The following is a 17,872-nucleotide window of genomic DNA, read 5'->3' on the forward strand; positions in this document are numbered from 1 at the left end:
AGTTTATCGCATAAATAAACATTACTAATCATTTATTGTTTTTAAGCCTTGATGAAAGAACGAACAACACATACTTTTAGACACCTCTGTCTTTTAATCACGACTACTCAGTCTAGACAATAACTCAATTAAGACTACTGTATAATTAAACTCAGGTGTCTCCAAAATATACAATAGTACTATTATTACTTACATATAAGAAAAATACTTACTAAACTGAAGAAATAAACTAAGTGCTACTCATCTGCATTAAATAAGTAAATGGTCAGTAACAACCACTCTCATTGAAAATCTCACAAATATTTTGACAAATACTAAATTAAAAACATGATTTAAATGTTTAAGATTTTTTCTAGTAAGGACTAATTGGGCACAACATATTTGACATTGGTAGTGTAAAATGTTTCACCTGTCAGTTTAAAAAAAATTGAGGCCTCAAAAACAAAACGTAACCTCTTATTTATCTTTTATCATCATAAATAGGCTTTATCATAAATTCCCATAAAACAATTAAATAAATTAAAGGGATGGTTTGCCCAAAAATTAAAAATGTGTAATTTACTCACCCTTGTGTTGTTCCAAACCTGTACTAATTTCTTTCAACACAAAAGAAGATGATTTTGAAGAATGTTGGTAACAAGACAGTTGACTTCCATAACTTCCATAGTAGGAAAAATACTATGGAAGTCAATGCCTACCATCAACTGTCTTGTTACCAACCCTCTTCAAAAATATCTTCTTTTGTGTTCAACAGAAGAAAGAAATTCATACAGGTTTGGAACAACAGGAGGGTGAGTAAATGACGACAACATTTTTGGGTGCACTGTCCCTTTATAGCTATTTTTCATACCACAGCCCTAAACATTTTTTACATCACATTATACTATGATGCCTCTAACAATGCAAGGCCAACTGATAAGACAGGAAGAATGTAAAAGACCATATAAGATAAACCAGCACGGGAAAACATGTTATGTGTCAGTAGAGATGCTTATGGTTCGCTGACACTAAGATGCTTCTCTTGATTCTTGATAGAGACTCTGGACTTGGTAGATTAGACAACGTCTTCACCTGGAAAAGGCAGGATGTTACTCAAAATTGGTTAACATAGAGTTTTATGAATTTAGCTTTATGAATGCTAACCTTGAAGTTTATGAATGCTTACCTTGAAGTTTATGTCAGCCAGCTATACACCACAGAACCACCGATGACCGCAAGAATCGTGCAGCACAGCATGATCATCATCTTCTTCTACAAAGTTGGAAGTGAGTGGACAGTGACAGCATGATAATGATATAATAATATCAGAGGAAAGCAGGGGAAAGGATGATTGGGAAGGAGAGGTTTAGAAGGTGTAGAGAACAGACATATAGAGATGGGGATGAGGGAGAATCCCAAAAGAAGTATAGAGAGAAGGAAAACAGAAGAAACTCAAAGGATGATGAAAAACAAAACCTGCTGAACATAAAAAAAATTGCTGCAAGAAACATAAAACACTATTTGAGAATCATACAAATGGTAGTCTGCATTTTAAAAAATGAAAATAAACTATAAAGTGAAAGTGTTGTTTCCAAGCTCATAATTTCCAAGCTCACCCTGCGTGCTTCCTGTTGGAACTTGGCAGCCTTTTTAGTGTCAGCCACAGCTCTTTCCACAAAACCCACTGACTGGTCCATGTTGCTCTCAATTCTGTCAATCATAGTTCCCTGTTGACAGATTAGAATAAAATGCTGAGGATATATAATAGACCGGTGTTCAACCTGAATCAAACAGCAGCTGTGATCATAAGGCCTCTGAAATGGGGCTATATCTCTGCTTTATTCTCCAGAAAAGACAAACGCATGTACCTGATTCTCCACCAGCATTGCAATGTCCACGAACATGTCATGCAACTCTTTTATGCTGCTCTCCAGTCGCATAATATCTTTGTGTCGCGCCTCAATCTCACTTAGAGCCTGTTTTGATATTCCAGAGTCCATAATCTATAGAAAAGGAGAAAGTTGTTTCAATATTTCTATATTTTAAAATGTAATTTATTCCTGTGATGGCAAAGTAGAATTTTCAGCATCATTACTCCAGTCTTCAGTGTCACATGATCCTTCAGAAATCATTCTGATATGCTGATTTGATGCTCAAGAAACATTTCTTTTTATTTTAAATTTTGAAAACAGTTGTGCTGCTTAATGTTTTTTTGGAAAACGTAATATAGTTTTTCAGTATTATTTTATGAATGGAAAGTTCAAAAGAACAACATTTATTTGAAATAGATATTTCTTGTCTTTACTGCCACTTTTGATCAATTTAAAGGGGTGGCTGATTATGATTTCACTTTTCTAACTTTAGTTAGTGTGTAATGTTGCTGTTTGAGCATAAACAAAATCTGTAAAGTTACAACGCTCAAAGTTCAAAACAAAGGGAGATATTTGCTTTTACAGAAATAATTTTTTTAAGGACTACAACAAATGGCTGGTAGGGACTACACGAGCTTCCTCCCGGGTTAGTGACATCACAAACCCTAAAATTTACATAAACCCCGCCCCCGGGGAACACGATTTATAGATTATCAAGACAGAATATGCTAATCAATGACTAGAAGATAACTACACATAAGCTACATAAATTCATCAACTAACCATTCAGAAATGTTGTCTACATGTCGTCACTTCTTCTTGAGTCTCTCCATCTTTGTCTGACTCCGGTTTGAACATAAAAGGCTAAAAGTTTTTGAAATTTTCAGTGCATGTCTGTATGAGGTAAAAGGACACAAGCTGTTGTAGCTCAGCCCTCTGTGCCGGGTCATTTGCATTTAAAGGGACAGACACAAAAACGGTCCGTTTTTGCTCACCCTCAAAAAGTGACAATTTTAACATGCTATATAAAATATTTGTGGGGCATTTTAAGCTAAAACTTCACATACACACCCTGGGGACATCAGAGACTTATTTTAAATCTTGCGAAAAGGGAATTATACCACCTCTTTAATGCATCCTTGTTGAATAAAAGTATTAATTTACTTTTATTCAACCCAACCCTTTTTTAAACGGCAGTGTAAGAAATGTATATTTTAGCTCAAAAACATACAGACAAGTTATGTTCTTTAAACAAAACATCACAGAGAAGTATATAGAATAGCACTCACTCCTGCTGTGAATACTGCAGCGTTACCTCCTTCCAGCATTTCCTCCAGTTCCTCATCAGTAGTGACTTTGCCAGCTGTAAGACAGAAGCCAACATTAGCCTTAAACATGCATATAACATTGCAAACACTGATTTTTAAAAAGAAAAGAAAAGAAAAAAAAAGATTTGTGTATCTGCTTGTCACTCACTGATCTCCAGCTGTCTTTGGATGCGCCCTTTGCTCTTGTCTTTAAACTCCATTTGGGCTTCATTGTATTTGGTCATCACTTCTACAAACTTCTTAGCAAGAATGGCATGCTAAAATGTAGGAGATAAACACTGTATGAATAAAAAACGAACTAGTTGAAATCCTTGTGGGCTTGTGGTGGAGCTAGTGGTTACCTGAGATTTCTTTATCCGTATATCTGCTGAAGCCCTCTCCTCGGTGTTAGAGGCCAAGTTCTGCTCAATACCTGTCAAAAGATCAGAATTTATAGACAAGAGTGCTGTAACCTATTGTCCAATTATGATGAACAAGCAACGTAAGAGCTGAAAAATGACTTTTGAGTTTGTTGCGAGCATTGTTGGCCAGTTTCTTGATCTCATTAGTAACTGCCTCCAATTCGTCCTGCGTCTCTAGTTGAAAAATGAGATGAGAGATATTTAAAACCTGAACATGGTGGGGAGACGACAGCGAAAAATTATAAATATCTTAAAAACAAAAGGTAAAAAATTATTAGACTAACTCTGGTCTGATGTAGGTGCAGAGAGGATGACAGAATACAGTCGCTTTATCTCGCCTATATTTTCATCAATCTTGTCTATACTGCTGCGGATATCCTCAATCTGTAGAACATATACAGAAATTACCCAAATGTGACCTTCAAATGTCCGATTTCATTTTCTTACAATGGAGTTGATTCACATATACCTGAGTGAAGAACTCATCCATAAATTCTTTATTTTCCATTGGAATTTCCACATCATCAGGAGCTTGATCCGACTTCTATTTTGACAAAGAGGAACAAAGCAGAACGTTTATTAACTTGGCAGAAACAGTGTTTTCTCTGTGTAAAAACATTAAACCAGTTAAGGATGGTCTTAAATGGTTTAAGCTGGTCTTCCAGGCTGGTCAAGTCAGATGGGAGACCGACTTAGATTAGCAAACTACATTAGTCTGGTTTAAGGTTTTTTTCAGCAACCTTTATTTTGTGTCAGTAAACTTATAGATAGAATCCATTGCAGCTTATCTTCAAAATTTCAACAGAAAGGGAACATTACAAAATTTGACATATCCACAGATATTTTAAACAGATTTGGCACCTATGACAAGTCAGGATGACGTGGATGCTAGCGAATCTCAACTATCAACGTCAGACGCGGTTTAAATTTATCGTGATGGCAGTTAATATGTTCTTTACCCTTTTAACCTATTTATCATCACGAGTGTAATTACTGGCAGCTAGATAATCTACGCCTAATTAACCATAACTCCTACAAAGACCCAGTTAGTCAATATTGAGCTCAGGACCTCCCAGGTAAAGGTCAAACAGTAGCAATTCAGTCCCCAGACCGCCGTTTGAAATAATAACTCATAAAAAAAATCCTCTTACCGATTTTAGTTGTTCCAGTCGATCCTTCATCTTCGGTTCAATGTAATATTAGACTTCAAATAGCTGTAATGGTCAATATAGAAGCTAAAAGATTCCAGCGACGCTGTTTTCAGACTGGACAACTAGGAAACATGTTAACTACAGCATGAATAGCCTACTCCCAGTTAAGAGTTCCAATAGAATCGTTAGGAATTAGTGATATAGACAAAAAAATATCCTATTTTAACTCAAAAATATTCTTTTTTTTATTGCAAAAAAAACTAACAATATGGCAGTATAGCTTCTGTCTTGTAGTTGTCCTAAGTCTATCCTCTCAAAGCGGATTAGAGCAACAGTTGTATGCCGGGTAGCTAATCTTCCTCTGCTGAGGTGCTTCAGTATCTCCATTAACACAGAGCGATGCAAACAGCGCTTGACACTCAGGTCGCAAGCAGACTGACACTTAAAAATAAAATTATCAATCGAGTTATCAATTCAAACATAAAAATATAAATAAATGAATACTTTTTTTTAACAAATAATATATTAACGGTTTAATTCAGGTTTTAAAACGTAGTTAAATAAGTCTAAATCTTTTTCTAATTGAACAAAAACTTAATATATTAATTAAATACAACTATTTAATTCCATCCAACAAAAAAGTCGAGGTGGGTTGGGGCAAGTTGAGGGACTTTTGAAGTAGGCCTGCTGAATGTCTGTATGGAGACATTTGGTAGCTAAAAGCCAAAGGAAGTGTGGGTAAAATGTGCCTTATGCAGGACACACCACCCTGGCATTCGTGATCATTTTTGTGGCTCTGATTGATAATATCCACCATAGACACAAACTCACTCACACATTGGCGCCTTTTATGGTGAACAAATGTCTGTACTTTTTATGAAAGTTTGAGCACTCAAGCTCAAAAATCCAGTGAGTTACAATGCTGAAACATAAAGTGGTACTTCCCACATTTAGTCTAGAACTACAGTAACCATCATGTTTACACACGACACCTCTTACTCACTTCTCTCCACTAACTAAACAGAGCTGGCCACATGTTCTGTTTAACTAAAAAGAGAAAAAGTCATTATTGGAAGGAAACAAGTTACAATTTGAAAGTTAAAATCTATAGACATTTAATGAAATAAATAATTTACCTGTTGAGACTGTGTTAACTGTGTATAGTTGGATCTTTGAGCTCCAGAAAACCAGTAATGAGGTGGCTTTGACAGTTAATGATTTGAAAAGAAAACGGCGGAATCAAGAACCCTAAACTCTATTTATTATCAAACGGTTCTTCAAGATGACATGGCTCTAAATAGAACTGTTACTACATATAAATAACCATTTTTTTTATGGTTTTATAAGACAACAACAAAGAGTTCACATCCCTTTAAAAAGACATTCAAAGAAGCAAAATAAAGATATATGAAAACTTCCATCTTAAATATGCATACTTTTTATGAAGCTGTCCAAAACATTGCAATATAAGAAGAGGCAGGAGATTGTGAAAGATTTTGGACAGAGCATTAATTTATTATATACGGTACACAAGTATTTAGTCTTTGTACAGTTCTCACAAGGACAAATAAAATGTTTTACCTGTAAGGATACAATGTGAGAAACTCAACACTTGCTGAAGTGCTTTTGTTTGTTACAACTCCTTCGTCATTTAAACCCACTGGATGGTAAAAATATGAAAAGGAGGAGGAAGAAAATGGGGAGGATAGGTCGACTGCTGCAAAATGAGAACATAACATTGGCCTCAAAGTAGTGCGTCATCCTTTGTGGTGTTCGAGAACAACTTGGTTCTCCTGCCATTAGACACTTTATTACTTTATTACACAACTGACCTCAGGTTCTGTGTGAGGTTGTGCACACGGCACATGTTCAATGTCAAAATGACAACTGTAGATGTACAAAATGACAGCTGTAGATGAACAGAGAAATGTTTTAATGTGAGGCACCACTTCAAGGCTGCTGTATTATTATTTTTGAATGTGTGAACTGAATAGTATCAGAACTGAGCATCTATATGTATGCCCAAATTGAAAGAAATCGAAAAAGTATGTGCATCTTCAAAACAGAATTCAGACCCTGGGCATTGAAAAGGTGCACTTAGCACAACTGTAACGGTCTAAAACCAATTCTTCCTTATGCAATTGAAACTGTGATTATTGGTAAGAGAGCATGTTGAAGACTATATTGTCACTGTGTTGAGATGAGACAGTCCATGAAGCATGTTTATCTGTAGAGATAGTCTGCTTGAATGTTGGCAGCGATCTCAGCCTCCCACTTATCTCCATTGTTGAGGAGCTTCTCCTTATTATAAAGCAGTTCCTCATGAGTCTCTGTGGAGAACTCAAAGTTGGGGCCCTGAAAAGACAGAGGAGAAGAGGTAAACATTAACTTCAGGGAATCTGGTCAGTGTTGGGGGTAACGAGTTACAAAATAACGGATTACAGTAACGATATTACTTTTTTGGGTAACGAAGTAAAGTAACGCATTACACTAAAAATATCAGTAACTATACTACTTTACTAGACTATAGGAACGCGCTTTCCTGCGTTACCCAAGCCGTGTTTTCATGTGTGTAAAGCTCTGATCTGTCGAAGTGGTGCGTGCACGCCTGTGTGTGTGTGTGCTTGCCTGGGCACCGTTGCCATAGAGATCGATTTGAGTGACGTAGCTGCTGGTGCGAAGGACAGAGAGGAATGGAGATGGAGACGGAGACGCGAGTTTCGGCCAGTGGCGATATTCACATTACTTTCAGTTTATTGCTCGAAAGGACAAAAATATTTGCCAGAAATTCACTCTATGCCCTGGCAGGCAAGTACTGGCCATCGGGACTACCGGGAGATTCACGGCTTTTAGGGCCGATCCGATGCATCTAAAACTGTTTTGTTCGTTTGTCTTAACGGCTCATAAAACTCGTACATCGGCGGCCCATTCGTTTTGTTTTGCTTAATTGGCGGCGCTGGGTAAGTGCCGGTGTAATGCATTGGTTAAAGAAAGTCAGCGTTAGTTTTTTTTCTGACAGACCGGCCCATGAAACACGTAGATTGGCCCATTGGTTATTTTCTTGATTGACACTGGACTGGCCCAATCACATCTTTAAATGCCTCCCCCTTTGGGCTTTGAGCGAGCGTGCAGTGTCAGTGTATCTGTCAAAATCTCTTATATACGGTCTATGGTCAAAATACAGATGGAGAAGAAAGTTTCAGTTTTGCAGTTTCCGTCAAAATAAAATATAACGTTTATCTCTGTCCAGCCCTGATCATGTGTCTACCACCACGGACATAATCCTGTTGTTTGTAGATTTTACAGTGAGGCATATTTCTTTGTGCAGACAGGGATATTGTTATTTTATATGGTTTTACATGCCATTTTTATCGGCTACATTTATAAACACTATGCGGACATGCAGGCTAAATGATGATAGGGCTATGATGTTTGTCCATGTATCTACACGGTAAATTAAGAAACGGGAAAGTAAAGTAATAAGTAGTGAAGTTACTTTTCAAATGCAGTAACTAGTAAAGTAATCTCATTACAATTTACAGAAGTAACTAGTAACTAGTAACTAGTTACTTTTTTTGAGTAACTACCCCAACACTGAATCTGGTCATGTACAATGTAATAAGTCAAATTAATTCATGCTTCATCCTAAGCATGTACACTGCTTATTTTCTGCAATATTTGCACAATACTTCTCCAAATAATTGAGTAAATAATTTGAATAATTAAGAAATTCTTAATTGAATAATTAAGAAATGTTTCTTGAGCAGCAAATTAGCATATTATAATAATTTCTGAAGAATCATGTGACACTGAAGACTGGAAAAAGTCTGCTGAAAATTCTGCTTTAACATCAAAGGAATAAATTAGATTTTAAAATATATCCAAATAGAAAGTAATTTCAATTGTAATAGTATTTCACAATACTGTTTTCACTGTATTTTTGATCAAATAAACGCCCATGGTGAACACAAGAGATCACATTACAAAAATCTTACTGACCCTAAACTTCTGAATGGTAATGTATATCCTATTAGTTTTTTCTTACTTTATTTTTTATATTGTGCTGTGCTGTAGTATCTCTCTGACAGCTCTAAAAATACATTTTGTAAACTTTTTTCCACAGATCTCCTAGAAACCAGTTTGAACACTTCTGCTTTAAGGCATGTTGTCTGAAAACCCATTAAACCACCAACTAAGTGACAGGATGAGCAGTTGAAATATGTGCTGCTAGATGCTCACCTCTACAATAGCATCCACAGGACAGGCCTCCTGGCAAAAGCCACAGTAGATGCATTTGGTCATGTCTATGTCATAGCGCGTTGTTCTCCTGCTGCCGTCAGCACGAGGTTCTGCCTCAATTGTAATAGCCTGAGTGAGAGAATTAGGGTGTCCCCTTGCATACATTACTTTTATTTTCCTGTAATTACTCTTCCTATTCACATGTGCAAATAAATAAAAATGCATGCAATTACTGCTCGTTACAGTGTCATGATATATCAGGATGAACAAGGGCAGTTGGAAAGAGAGTGTACCTGGGCTGGGCAAATGGCCTCACAAAGTTTACATGCAATGCATCGCTCCTCTCCAGAGGGGTACCTGCGCAGAGCATGTTCGCCACGGAAACGGGGAGACAGAGGTCCCTTCTCAAATGGGTAGTTGATTGTGGCAGGTTCACGGAAAAGATAGCTCATGGTCATTCCCAAACCTGCATCCACACAAATATCAGGTGGTTCCTACTTTTTCGAGTTATGGGGATAATTTGTATGAAGACTTTATGGAAGATAAAAGGCTTATGTTGTTACTGACCTCTGAACAGCTCTGTCCACAGAAGAGTCTGTGCTGCACGGTCCGTGATGGACCTCATATCTGTGGCATCTTCCTGATTATTGACATACTCTGCATATAGAAAAGGTGAGTGATACAATTTAAATTATGAGATATAAACTCGCAACTGTGAGGAAAAAAAAAATGTGAAAAAGTCACTATTAACTTTTTTTATTTTATGCGGAAACATGGTTCCATAAAACCGTGATGTGATAGGAAAATGTTTTATTATTAATAACATATTAGAGTGGCTCATGTTTTTGTACTATGAGATACTTACTTATCCCTGCTCTGTGTGCAGATAGGCTGAGAGGACGTGCAAGACATTGACTGGCCAGAAATGACCCTAAGGAATAAATACATAAGCATAACATCACACGGTTATGTTGTGAGACAAGACTTTATTTTGATCACCACATATTAAGATATACATAAATGCCACTGTATTCGTATGCTTCTATTTCATAACCCCACCTGGCCTTGATACGGTGTAGACCACACGTAACGCAGCAGACATCTCAGTGAAGTGCACTGTGGGTAATAGGGACAATAATGAGGTAGAATCGGGTTTGTCATGTGTATTTGCTCAGCTGACAGCACTAAACATTCTGGCGAACATTTACTGACAATTTTTAAACATCTAAGTAAAAAATGTATAACAATTTGGCTGTTACACAAAATAGTGTGCCATGATTTACTTCCCCTTACAGAACGTAAACAAAAACCCAAGACCATTGGTTCCGCTCATATCGCGAGGCAGTGGATAAGTTACATAAATATGGTTAATTTGAGAACCACACATCAATTGTCACTAATTAAACTTTAGACAGCATGTAATACGTCCATAATAATGCATTAAGCACTGTTTGGACTGCAGCAAACTCAAGCAAGTCAAGCAGACTAGCTTTCGACACATTTAACGTCACAGTTTCATTAAGACATCAATGTGTATTAACATATTTATTCTTTCCATAATTATCTGTAACTGTGTGTTATTTATTCGAAGGCAAATGTTGCCCGTGCAGTGTTTGCAGTAAGTTAGCTTAACCACACGCTGATTTCTCAAGGACTTTCAATGACTATAATACTGTTATTATTCGTATAACCTTTAAACCAATATTTGACTTCGTGGTACTTAATTAATTATATCGGTTGCACAAAATGCTTTGCGTGCTCACTCAAAAAAGACAAAAAAATACAGTCGAGGTTGAAAATCGGTTCGTACTCACCGGACAGTCGCTATTTGGCCTTCTCAACCAGAACAGCGGACGATTGAGGAAATGCACACGGAGAACGCCGGAAGTGAGCTTTTCTTACATAATACAAGACAGAACAGAATTACAAATTACAGGATACAAAATTAAAATATTATATTAAATAAAAAATAATACAATCAATAAAACGGCATTTATAATCAGATTTGTATTGTTCCACTATCATAAAAGTATGCAATAATGTAGTTCAGGATTTGTCATATTTAAAAAAAATATATGATATTTTAGTAAAATGTCTTAACAGATCCATCCTTCACTCAAACATTATAAATGTTTTTGGTCAACATTGTTTCAGCATTGCACAATGATAATGACTATAGTTTTGAAAATATGTTCAGATCAGACAGACGAGTTAGGCTACACTACATTTTGGGTTCTGCAGGTGTTTAAAGTCCTAAAATTAAGATTTCTGTCTAAGGATTGAACGATTTATCTTATAATGCTCTGTTGCACACATCCATTAGTGCTGTCACTGTGAAAACGGCTGAATAAGTGTTCAATGGTAAAAGCTTAATGAAGCAGGCTAAGTTTAATTAAAGAAAGCTGTGACGTCTGTCCTCATGAAGCCTAATCACGGTGTTCAGTGCTCTCGTATCACATCCAGAAAACAGCCGAGTGTGAAGCTTTCCTTTTTCTAGGCTAATTGTTGGGTTTATCCGTAGCCTACAGGTCTCTGCTTCGATGACAAAGTAAGTCAACCACCTTTAAACAAAATTAGCTTATCTGTACCCTAATGTTCTGTGAAGGATAAATACAAATTATGCTGTTTTATACACTTAAAAATAAACTTTTTTTTTTTATTAGCATAACATCCAACCTATTGCACAAAATGTTATTTAGCGTTAAAAAAGTTTATTTAGATTATAAAATGTTCTTCACACTAAGCTTTTTTTTTTTTTTTTAAAGAAGCTTTTAAGTTTCTTTGGCAAACTCAAAATCACTGTGAAAGTCTCATTTTGAAACTTTTATTTTTATTTAGCCTACTCAGGTTGATGTAGACTATATAAGCAGGGCTTGACTTTTAACAACAACACCTGCTAAATGGCTAAATGAGGGTGGATGTCAGCAGTGGCGTGTAACAGTTGTAGTTGTCGTGATTATTACGGTAGTTTCACTCTCATGGACTTTTAGATTGTATCCTTCAGTCACATGCCTCATTTGTTCTCAGTTTCCCGCCAATTGTTTGTCTCCTAGGTTACTTATCGCATTCTAGTTTATTTCTATATTCATCAGTTCCCTCATTTGTATCATCTGTGTTAATCAAACATCTTTATCTTCACTTAGCATATGCCTGTGTTTTAGTTCTCATTTGTCGTGTTCTTGCTTATACCGGTATGTTCAGTTTGGTGTATTTCTCTTTAAAGTCTGTTCACTTTTATCTTCGTTTTTGAGTCATACCTACACCACATTCAGCCAAAGTGGGACAGCAGTCACTTCGGCTAGCCACCTTGGCGGGTTGAATTTTAAATATAATATACTTTTTTCAATTGTAGTCTTTTTAAAAGGCATCTGTAATAATAAACTAAGTGCAATGTATAGTGTTGTCAAAAAAATGTGATACAGAAATATAAATATCTATCCATCCTGAAATATCTGAGCTACTTCCAATACTAGTTTCCCACAGAATAGATGCTCTATCATCTCCCGGACAAGTTAACACACAAACCTGTGTCCCTTTACTCACTCGTTTAATGTGCTCCAGATTAATATTGCTGGTGTTACATGGCTTGAATTTCTGTGTGGGATAGCACATAATATTTATAATTCCCGCAGATTTTGTGTGTGCACGTAAAGGTACCTTCTGAGTAATAATAACATTTTTGTTTTATTTTTTGCTACTTATTGCATTCAAACAGTCCAAATACTCACAAAAGAACAACAAAATGCCAGTTTTGGCGAGTATTCAGTCAGTTGCGTTTCAACTTTCAAGTGAATGTAAACAGTTGAGAAAGAAAACGCATGTGTAACAGTATAATGGGTCTGTGTATCAGGTCTTAAAGTGACAGCAGCTTATACCTACTGCCAAATAGTCCCAGACAATATTAAAAATATATATATGGTAGTTTCCCCACATTGTATCGACGTCAAAATTGTGGCCAGTGAAAATGCAGAGTGGCAAATAACTTTGGAAAACAACTATAGCCACAGTCGTTGGTGAGCAAAAAAGTTAATGTCAAGCCCTGGATATAAGTGTCATTTTTATTGCTAAATTGATTCTTGACTCCTAGAATATGTGAAAATATGTATCTTATTCCTTTCAGTGAACACTTCAAATAATATAACGGAATCAGAGGAGAATTATTGGTCCAGAATTGAGAAGTCTGTTCTCGCTCCCATTCTCACAACTGAGATGATACTGGGTGTTTTGGGAAATGGACTGGTTTTAATAGTTAAAATAGTGGTAAGAATAATGTATCATTTTATGTTTTTTATTTTTAATCTATAACCTTTTAAAATACAATGACCTATCTCATGCCATTTATTTTCTCACAGTGTAAAGACCATTATCAGTGTCTTTACTGGCTGCCACTTTTCAGTCTCACGCTGTCAGATTTGTTCTGCTCCATCCTCATAATCGGTGGCTCCCTCTTAGCTGTACTGGGCGATGGTCAGATTTCACCGTGGTGTGAGGTGGTGAGCCTGCTAAAGTTCACCTTCATCACCTCTTCCATTGGAAGTGTAGGTATGGCTGACATTGAACAATTGATGGAGTTAATTATAGCTCTATGGGGTATCTTTACAAATACTGCTTCCATTGTCATTAGTAATAAAGGACAATATATAAACAGCCCTTTGTGCATCTGAATGGGTGCAGACAGGTGCGTTGGACACAGGATATATTATGTGGAAAGAAGAAATAATCTTGCACACAACCATAGCTTTCATGAAACCAAGTATTTATCTAACAAAAGTCGTGTGACCTTTTATCTAAGAAAAGTTGATGTTTTAATTTCTAGCAATACCAGTGTTTGAGATTTTTCTTCTTTCATTATAATTAATAATAAAATGTTTATTATTATTATTTGGTTATTTAAAGGGTACTTTAGTTTCAAAGAAAATTGTTTAAATTAAAACAAATTAGAGTTGTTCTGGGAACTAAACTCCTGTTTGAGCCTTATTTTCTTTCATCTATATCTATTAAAACAAGTTTTCTATAAAAAGAGTTATGCTAGAGATGTTAAAAGGGTAAAATTCTTAGAAGAACATAGAAAACAAAATTATTCTGAGAACTAAACTCCTTGTTTGAGACTTTACATTTGATTTAATTATCTTTATAAAACAGTTATGTTACATTTATTAAATTATTTTCCTCTGTCCTCGGCTTGGGATTGTTTCTTCTTTCATTGTTATTTATTTGGTTATTTAAAAAGGGTAAAATTCTTAAATGATTAAGGCAAGTCTTTGACCTTTATTTTCAAATATGAAAAAAATTAAATTGAATTAGAAACTGAAGTTATTCTAAGAACTAAACTCATTGTTTTAGCCTTTAAAAAAATCTAAATTATCTATAAAAAAAAATAATGTCAAAATTACAACAGTTCTTTGTCCTTAGCTTGGAATTTTTCTTCATTTGTTATAATTAATAATAAAATGTTTAATTATTATTTAAATATTTAGTTATTTAAAAGGGATAAAAAATGTAATATGATTGAAGCAAGTATTTTAACTTTAAATTTCAAAGTTTTCAAAATATTTATATTTTTAATTAAGGTGAATATTCTGAGAGCTAAACTCCAAGTTATCTATAAAAAAAAGTGTTATGTCACAATTATAGCATTCTTTTCTTCTTTGTCCACAGCTATTCTCTGTGTTCAGAGATGTATGGGCATTCCTTCCAAAGGTAAAAGACTGTCTATTGTCATGGCAGTTGCGTGTGTGGCATCATGGTGCATTGGAGTTATATTTGGAGCAGTGCCAGTAGTCTATGACTGGATAAGGTGGGTAAAGATGCTCAGAGATACTCCAAATACTGTATATGCATCTGCATAACTTCTCACTCTGCGTCCCATGTTCAGGTATGATTCAGCTGAAATGCTGTGTGCAGTGTTCTGGGAGAGCAGTTACTCTGACATGCTGGTTTACATCCTCTGTGCCTTCTTCATCTCCATCGCCATCCCATTCCTCCTCATACTCTGCTGCTCCATCCTGACTTATGTAGGCTTTGGGAAAGAGTGTTCCAGGTTTGTAGAGTTGGAAGTGGTGAACACAGAGGTTTTCATAAGGGTTTTAAGGTAATTTCCTGTGATATCAGTTTGCACGTTTTATCTGTTTGTATAGCCAGGATGACCTGTCCTCTATCACGCCACTACTGGTGATCTGTTATCTGTTCTGCTATGCTCCATTTGCTGCATCTGAGGTGAGAAAAGAATGGAAAAATCTTCTGTTCTGTGTGTTTTTCACTGGCCTCTCTGTCAAAGGATGGATCGATTTGAATGTGTTTGTCCATGATAAAAATTCTGCTCATTCTTGTTGTCCTATAGTTGGTTCTCCTTGGAAGGCTTGATCTGTCCCCTTCTCCTGAATGGCTGAGATCACTATCATCAGTAATGGCGTATCTGGACTGTTGTTTAAACCCATTCATCTACTGCACAAATAAAGACTTCCGAGAAGCAGTATTCATACTGTTTTGGAATAAAAGGAGATCAACTTTTTCAGAGCCAGTTCTGACTGGGATTACAAGGCTTGAAATATGAAGATTCATTTAAAGCAAAAAGATGATAAGAAAGTTTCTTCTGCAACACTTTGTAATGCATCATATTATGATTTTTAATTGTAACAAATGACACTTTTCTATGACTACATGTGCTGAGACACCAATATTGCAGTGTTTTTGCTCGTTGTTTTAAGTCAAGTTAAGTTAAGACAATAATAATACTTGGCTTATTATTGTTTATATTATTGTATATATAGTATATAATACTGTTCATTTGTATATTGTGCATTTACATACATTTTTAGTCTTCATCTTAAAAACTGGAAAATGAGACTTAAGGATATTAGGAACTAACATAAACTTTTAGCAGTAAGACGTACTGTATATATATATATATATATATATATATGAAGAGATAGTTACTAAATATATATATATAAATAGAAATTAACTATATAGACACTTTTAAATAAGGTTTCATTAGTTAACGTAAAGGCCTAAATTAGTTGACATTGATAACACTTCTACTTTAACATTAATTGTACTTCTACAGCATTGATTAATCTTTGTTAATCATTTACTAATACATTATTAAAATTAAAAGTTGTATTTGTTAGTTAATGCACTTAAGTAACTAACAAATAATGAACAGCTTAACTAACGTTAACAAAGAAAGATGGACAAATACAGTAACAAATGTATTGCGGATAATTCAACCTTAACACAAAGTCAAAGTGTTACCAAAATGTATAACCTATATATATATATATAGAGAGAGAGAGAGAGAGAGAGATTTGGTAATAAAATACTGTTTTATAGGGATTCAGTCAAAATAGCCTATACATAAAATGGCTCATGTTTTTATATGTTAGGAAAAATGTGCCGCCACAAAAAAAAAAGATTGCTAAAATGATTCAGGAGGATGAAACTGGTCAAAGAAGATCATCAGTGTGCATTCACAAAATCGTTGATCACATTAAAATCATTAGACATTGGTACAATCTGTAGGCTGTCAGTGTGATATGTTACAACAAAATATAGCATATGTCTTATTATTCGGTTGTATTGTGTTCACAGTAGCCTATTCTACTTATTAAATGACATGTATGAGCATTTATAAAGAGCGTTTTTGTGCATTTTCACTAAGGCGAGTGAGAAAACAAAAACTGTAATGAAACTGCAGAATGTCGCAAACTTTGGACCAGAAATGTCCCGTGAGATTTTGAAACACCCAGTACTCTGCAAGAGAATGATCCAAAAGCTTCAGAACCACGAAACCAGCGCAGGACAGCACCGCCAACCACAGGTAGCGCATGGACTGCGTATCTCCATGGCTCATCTGCGCTCGGACCCCTTTGAACACGGCGCAGGAGACGTGAAAACCCAGAGCTACCTCAAACCCTCGGTCGTGAAAGAGCGCCAGGCCATAGCTGAGGATAGAGCACGATTCGACCATTAAAGCGTAACGAGATGACCAGCCTTGCTCAATGACATTACACCACACCAGTACCCACGCAAAAATAGGTAAAGTGAACCACTGGTCCAAAACAGAGGGCGCGCGCCGCAAGGTGGCCAAGCGGACCCACTGCACCGGTCCATATGCGACTGCCATGAGCGCAAACACGTCTTTGGTGTAAGCGGCTCCACTGCTGTTTTTACTGTCTGACATCCGTTGCAAGATCCAATAGATTCCCAATATTGTGTATCCTGAATTTATCAGACAGTTAAACGGCATGGCCAAGAAGGCAGGGAGATCGTCAACTTTCTTCTCCGCATAGTGATCATAAGTGACATCCACCAAAACTTTGTCGAAAATGTGAGTGTTTGCAAGCGCTATGCAAAGCAGGAAGGGCACGAGAAGGTGGGCGACCGCTGACATCGTCATTTTTTAAAAGAAATACAATTCCGTTTAAAGCGACGACAAGAAAACATGTGGGATATATTGTGTGCAAAGTACAAAACAGTGGTTGTTTTCCGCAATCTAGATCACGTGACGACCACTGTAGGCTTTCATTGGTTGCCACAGTGACCTTGGAACTCTCTGAATTAGCATACAACCATTCTACTATTTTTCATGTAGGCTCTATACATAATAAATAAATGTATTTATTATGTATATGGGCTATAGGCTACTGTGTACACACAGAATGCACATTTTCGCCTTTACTCTGATTAGTCTGACTTACTGCATTTGCCAAAATATGCAGCCAAGAACACTGTAGTAGCCTATATTCCAGGTATACTTTCCAAAAAGATGATAAAGACATTTACAAAAATTTGGATTGAAAATGGAAATGAGCGTCTATCCTCTTTATTTTTGGTTGATTGGAAAGTTGTTCCAGAACGTTGTACTTGGTGAAATCATGTTTATCTCTGAAATTACACATCCC

The 17,872-nt window shown here is 36.0% G+C and overlaps 4 protein-coding genes across 4 annotated transcripts; 1 reads left to right on the forward strand and 3 right to left on the reverse strand.

The window, feature by feature from the left end:
• Positions 1 to 6: 6 nt before the first annotated feature.
• On the reverse strand, positions 7 to 5,121 carry stx3a (syntaxin 3a). Its single transcript, XM_079614765.1, has 11 exons — positions 4,731 to 5,121; positions 4,049 to 4,123; positions 3,864 to 3,963; positions 3,679 to 3,753; positions 3,520 to 3,590; positions 3,327 to 3,435; positions 3,140 to 3,213; positions 1,848 to 1,982; positions 1,596 to 1,706; positions 1,166 to 1,251; positions 7 to 1,071 (listed from the first exon to the last, which is right to left on the reverse strand). Exons 1-10 carry the CDS (start codon positions 4,758 to 4,760, stop codon positions 1,174 to 1,176), a joined length of 858 nt encoding a protein of 285 aa, XP_079470891.1. The 5' UTR covers positions 4,761 to 5,121; the 3' UTR covers positions 7 to 1,071; positions 1,166 to 1,173.
• A 1,099-nt stretch (positions 5,122 to 6,220) lies between these two features.
• On the reverse strand, positions 6,221 to 10,879 carry ndufs8a (NADH:ubiquinone oxidoreductase core subunit S8a). Its single transcript, XM_079616420.1, has 7 exons — positions 10,784 to 10,879; positions 10,029 to 10,085; positions 9,835 to 9,900; positions 9,537 to 9,626; positions 9,263 to 9,435; positions 8,970 to 9,098; positions 6,221 to 7,085 (listed from the first exon to the last, which is right to left on the reverse strand). Exons 2-7 carry the CDS (start codon positions 10,069 to 10,071, stop codon positions 6,954 to 6,956), a joined length of 633 nt encoding a protein of 210 aa, XP_079472546.1. The 5' UTR covers positions 10,072 to 10,085; positions 10,784 to 10,879; the 3' UTR covers positions 6,221 to 6,953.
• Positions 10,880 to 11,124: 245 nt separating this feature from the next.
• Positions 11,125 to 15,830, forward strand: LOC307000654 (type-1 angiotensin II receptor A). Its single transcript, XM_079616418.1, has 7 exons — positions 11,125 to 11,517; positions 13,090 to 13,229; positions 13,322 to 13,511; positions 14,628 to 14,766; positions 14,845 to 15,009; positions 15,107 to 15,185; positions 15,310 to 15,830. Coding segments are annotated over exons 1-7 (927 nt in total). The 5' UTR covers positions 11,125 to 11,516; the 3' UTR covers positions 15,523 to 15,830.
• A 627-nt stretch (positions 15,831 to 16,457) lies between these two features.
• Positions 16,458 to 17,453, reverse strand: tmem187 (transmembrane protein 187). Its single transcript, XM_079616419.1, has one exon. The coding sequence runs from the start codon at positions 17,365 to 17,367 to the stop codon at positions 16,597 to 16,599; it is 771 nt and encodes a 256-aa protein (XP_079472545.1). The 5' UTR covers positions 17,368 to 17,453; the 3' UTR covers positions 16,458 to 16,596.
• Positions 17,454 to 17,872: the final 419 nt, after the last annotated feature.

This window comes from Phoxinus phoxinus, assembly GCF_949152265.1.
Source record: "Phoxinus phoxinus genome assembly, chromosome: 6".
Classification (NCBI taxonomy): domain Eukaryota; kingdom Metazoa; phylum Chordata; class Actinopteri; order Cypriniformes; family Leuciscidae; genus Phoxinus; species Phoxinus phoxinus.

Excerpts from the sequence above, each read along its gene's own strand:
- stx3a (XM_079614765.1), bottom strand. The coding sequence starts at position 4,760 with ATGAAGGATCGACTGGAACAACTAAAATCG. Across the intron at positions 3,591-3,678 it reads TGCTCGCAACAAACTCAAAA|GTATTGAGCAGAACTTGGCC; the intron begins GTCATTTTTCAG and ends ATCTTTTGACAG. Across the intron at positions 1,252-1,595 it reads TCCAACAGGAAGCACGCAGG|AAGAAGATGATGATCATGCT; the intron begins GTGAGCTTGGAA and ends CCAACTTTGTAG.
- ndufs8a (XM_079616420.1), bottom strand. The coding sequence starts at position 10,071 with ATGTCTGCTGCGTTACGTGTGGTCTACACCGTATCAAGGCCAG. Across the intron at positions 9,436-9,536 it reads GTGGACAGAGCTGTTCAGAG|GTTTGGGAATGACCATGAGC; the intron begins GTCAGTAACAAC and ends GTGTGGATGCAG. Across the intron at positions 7,086-8,969 it reads CTGTGGATGCTATTGTAGAG|GGCCCCAACTTTGAGTTCTC; the intron begins GTGAGCATCTAG and ends CTGTCTTTTCAG.
- tmem187 (XM_079616419.1), bottom strand. The coding sequence starts at position 17,367 with ATGACGATGTCAGCGGTCGCCCACCTTCTCGTGCCCTTCCTGCTTTGC.
- LOC307000654 (XM_079616418.1), top strand. Across the intron at positions 13,512-14,627 it reads CTCTTCCATTGGAAGTGTAG|CTATTCTCTGTGTTCAGAGA; the intron begins GTATGGCTGACA and ends CTTTGTCCACAG. Across the intron at positions 14,767-14,844 it reads GTAGTCTATGACTGGATAAG|GTATGATTCAGCTGAAATGC; the intron begins GTGGGTAAAGAT and ends TCCCATGTTCAG.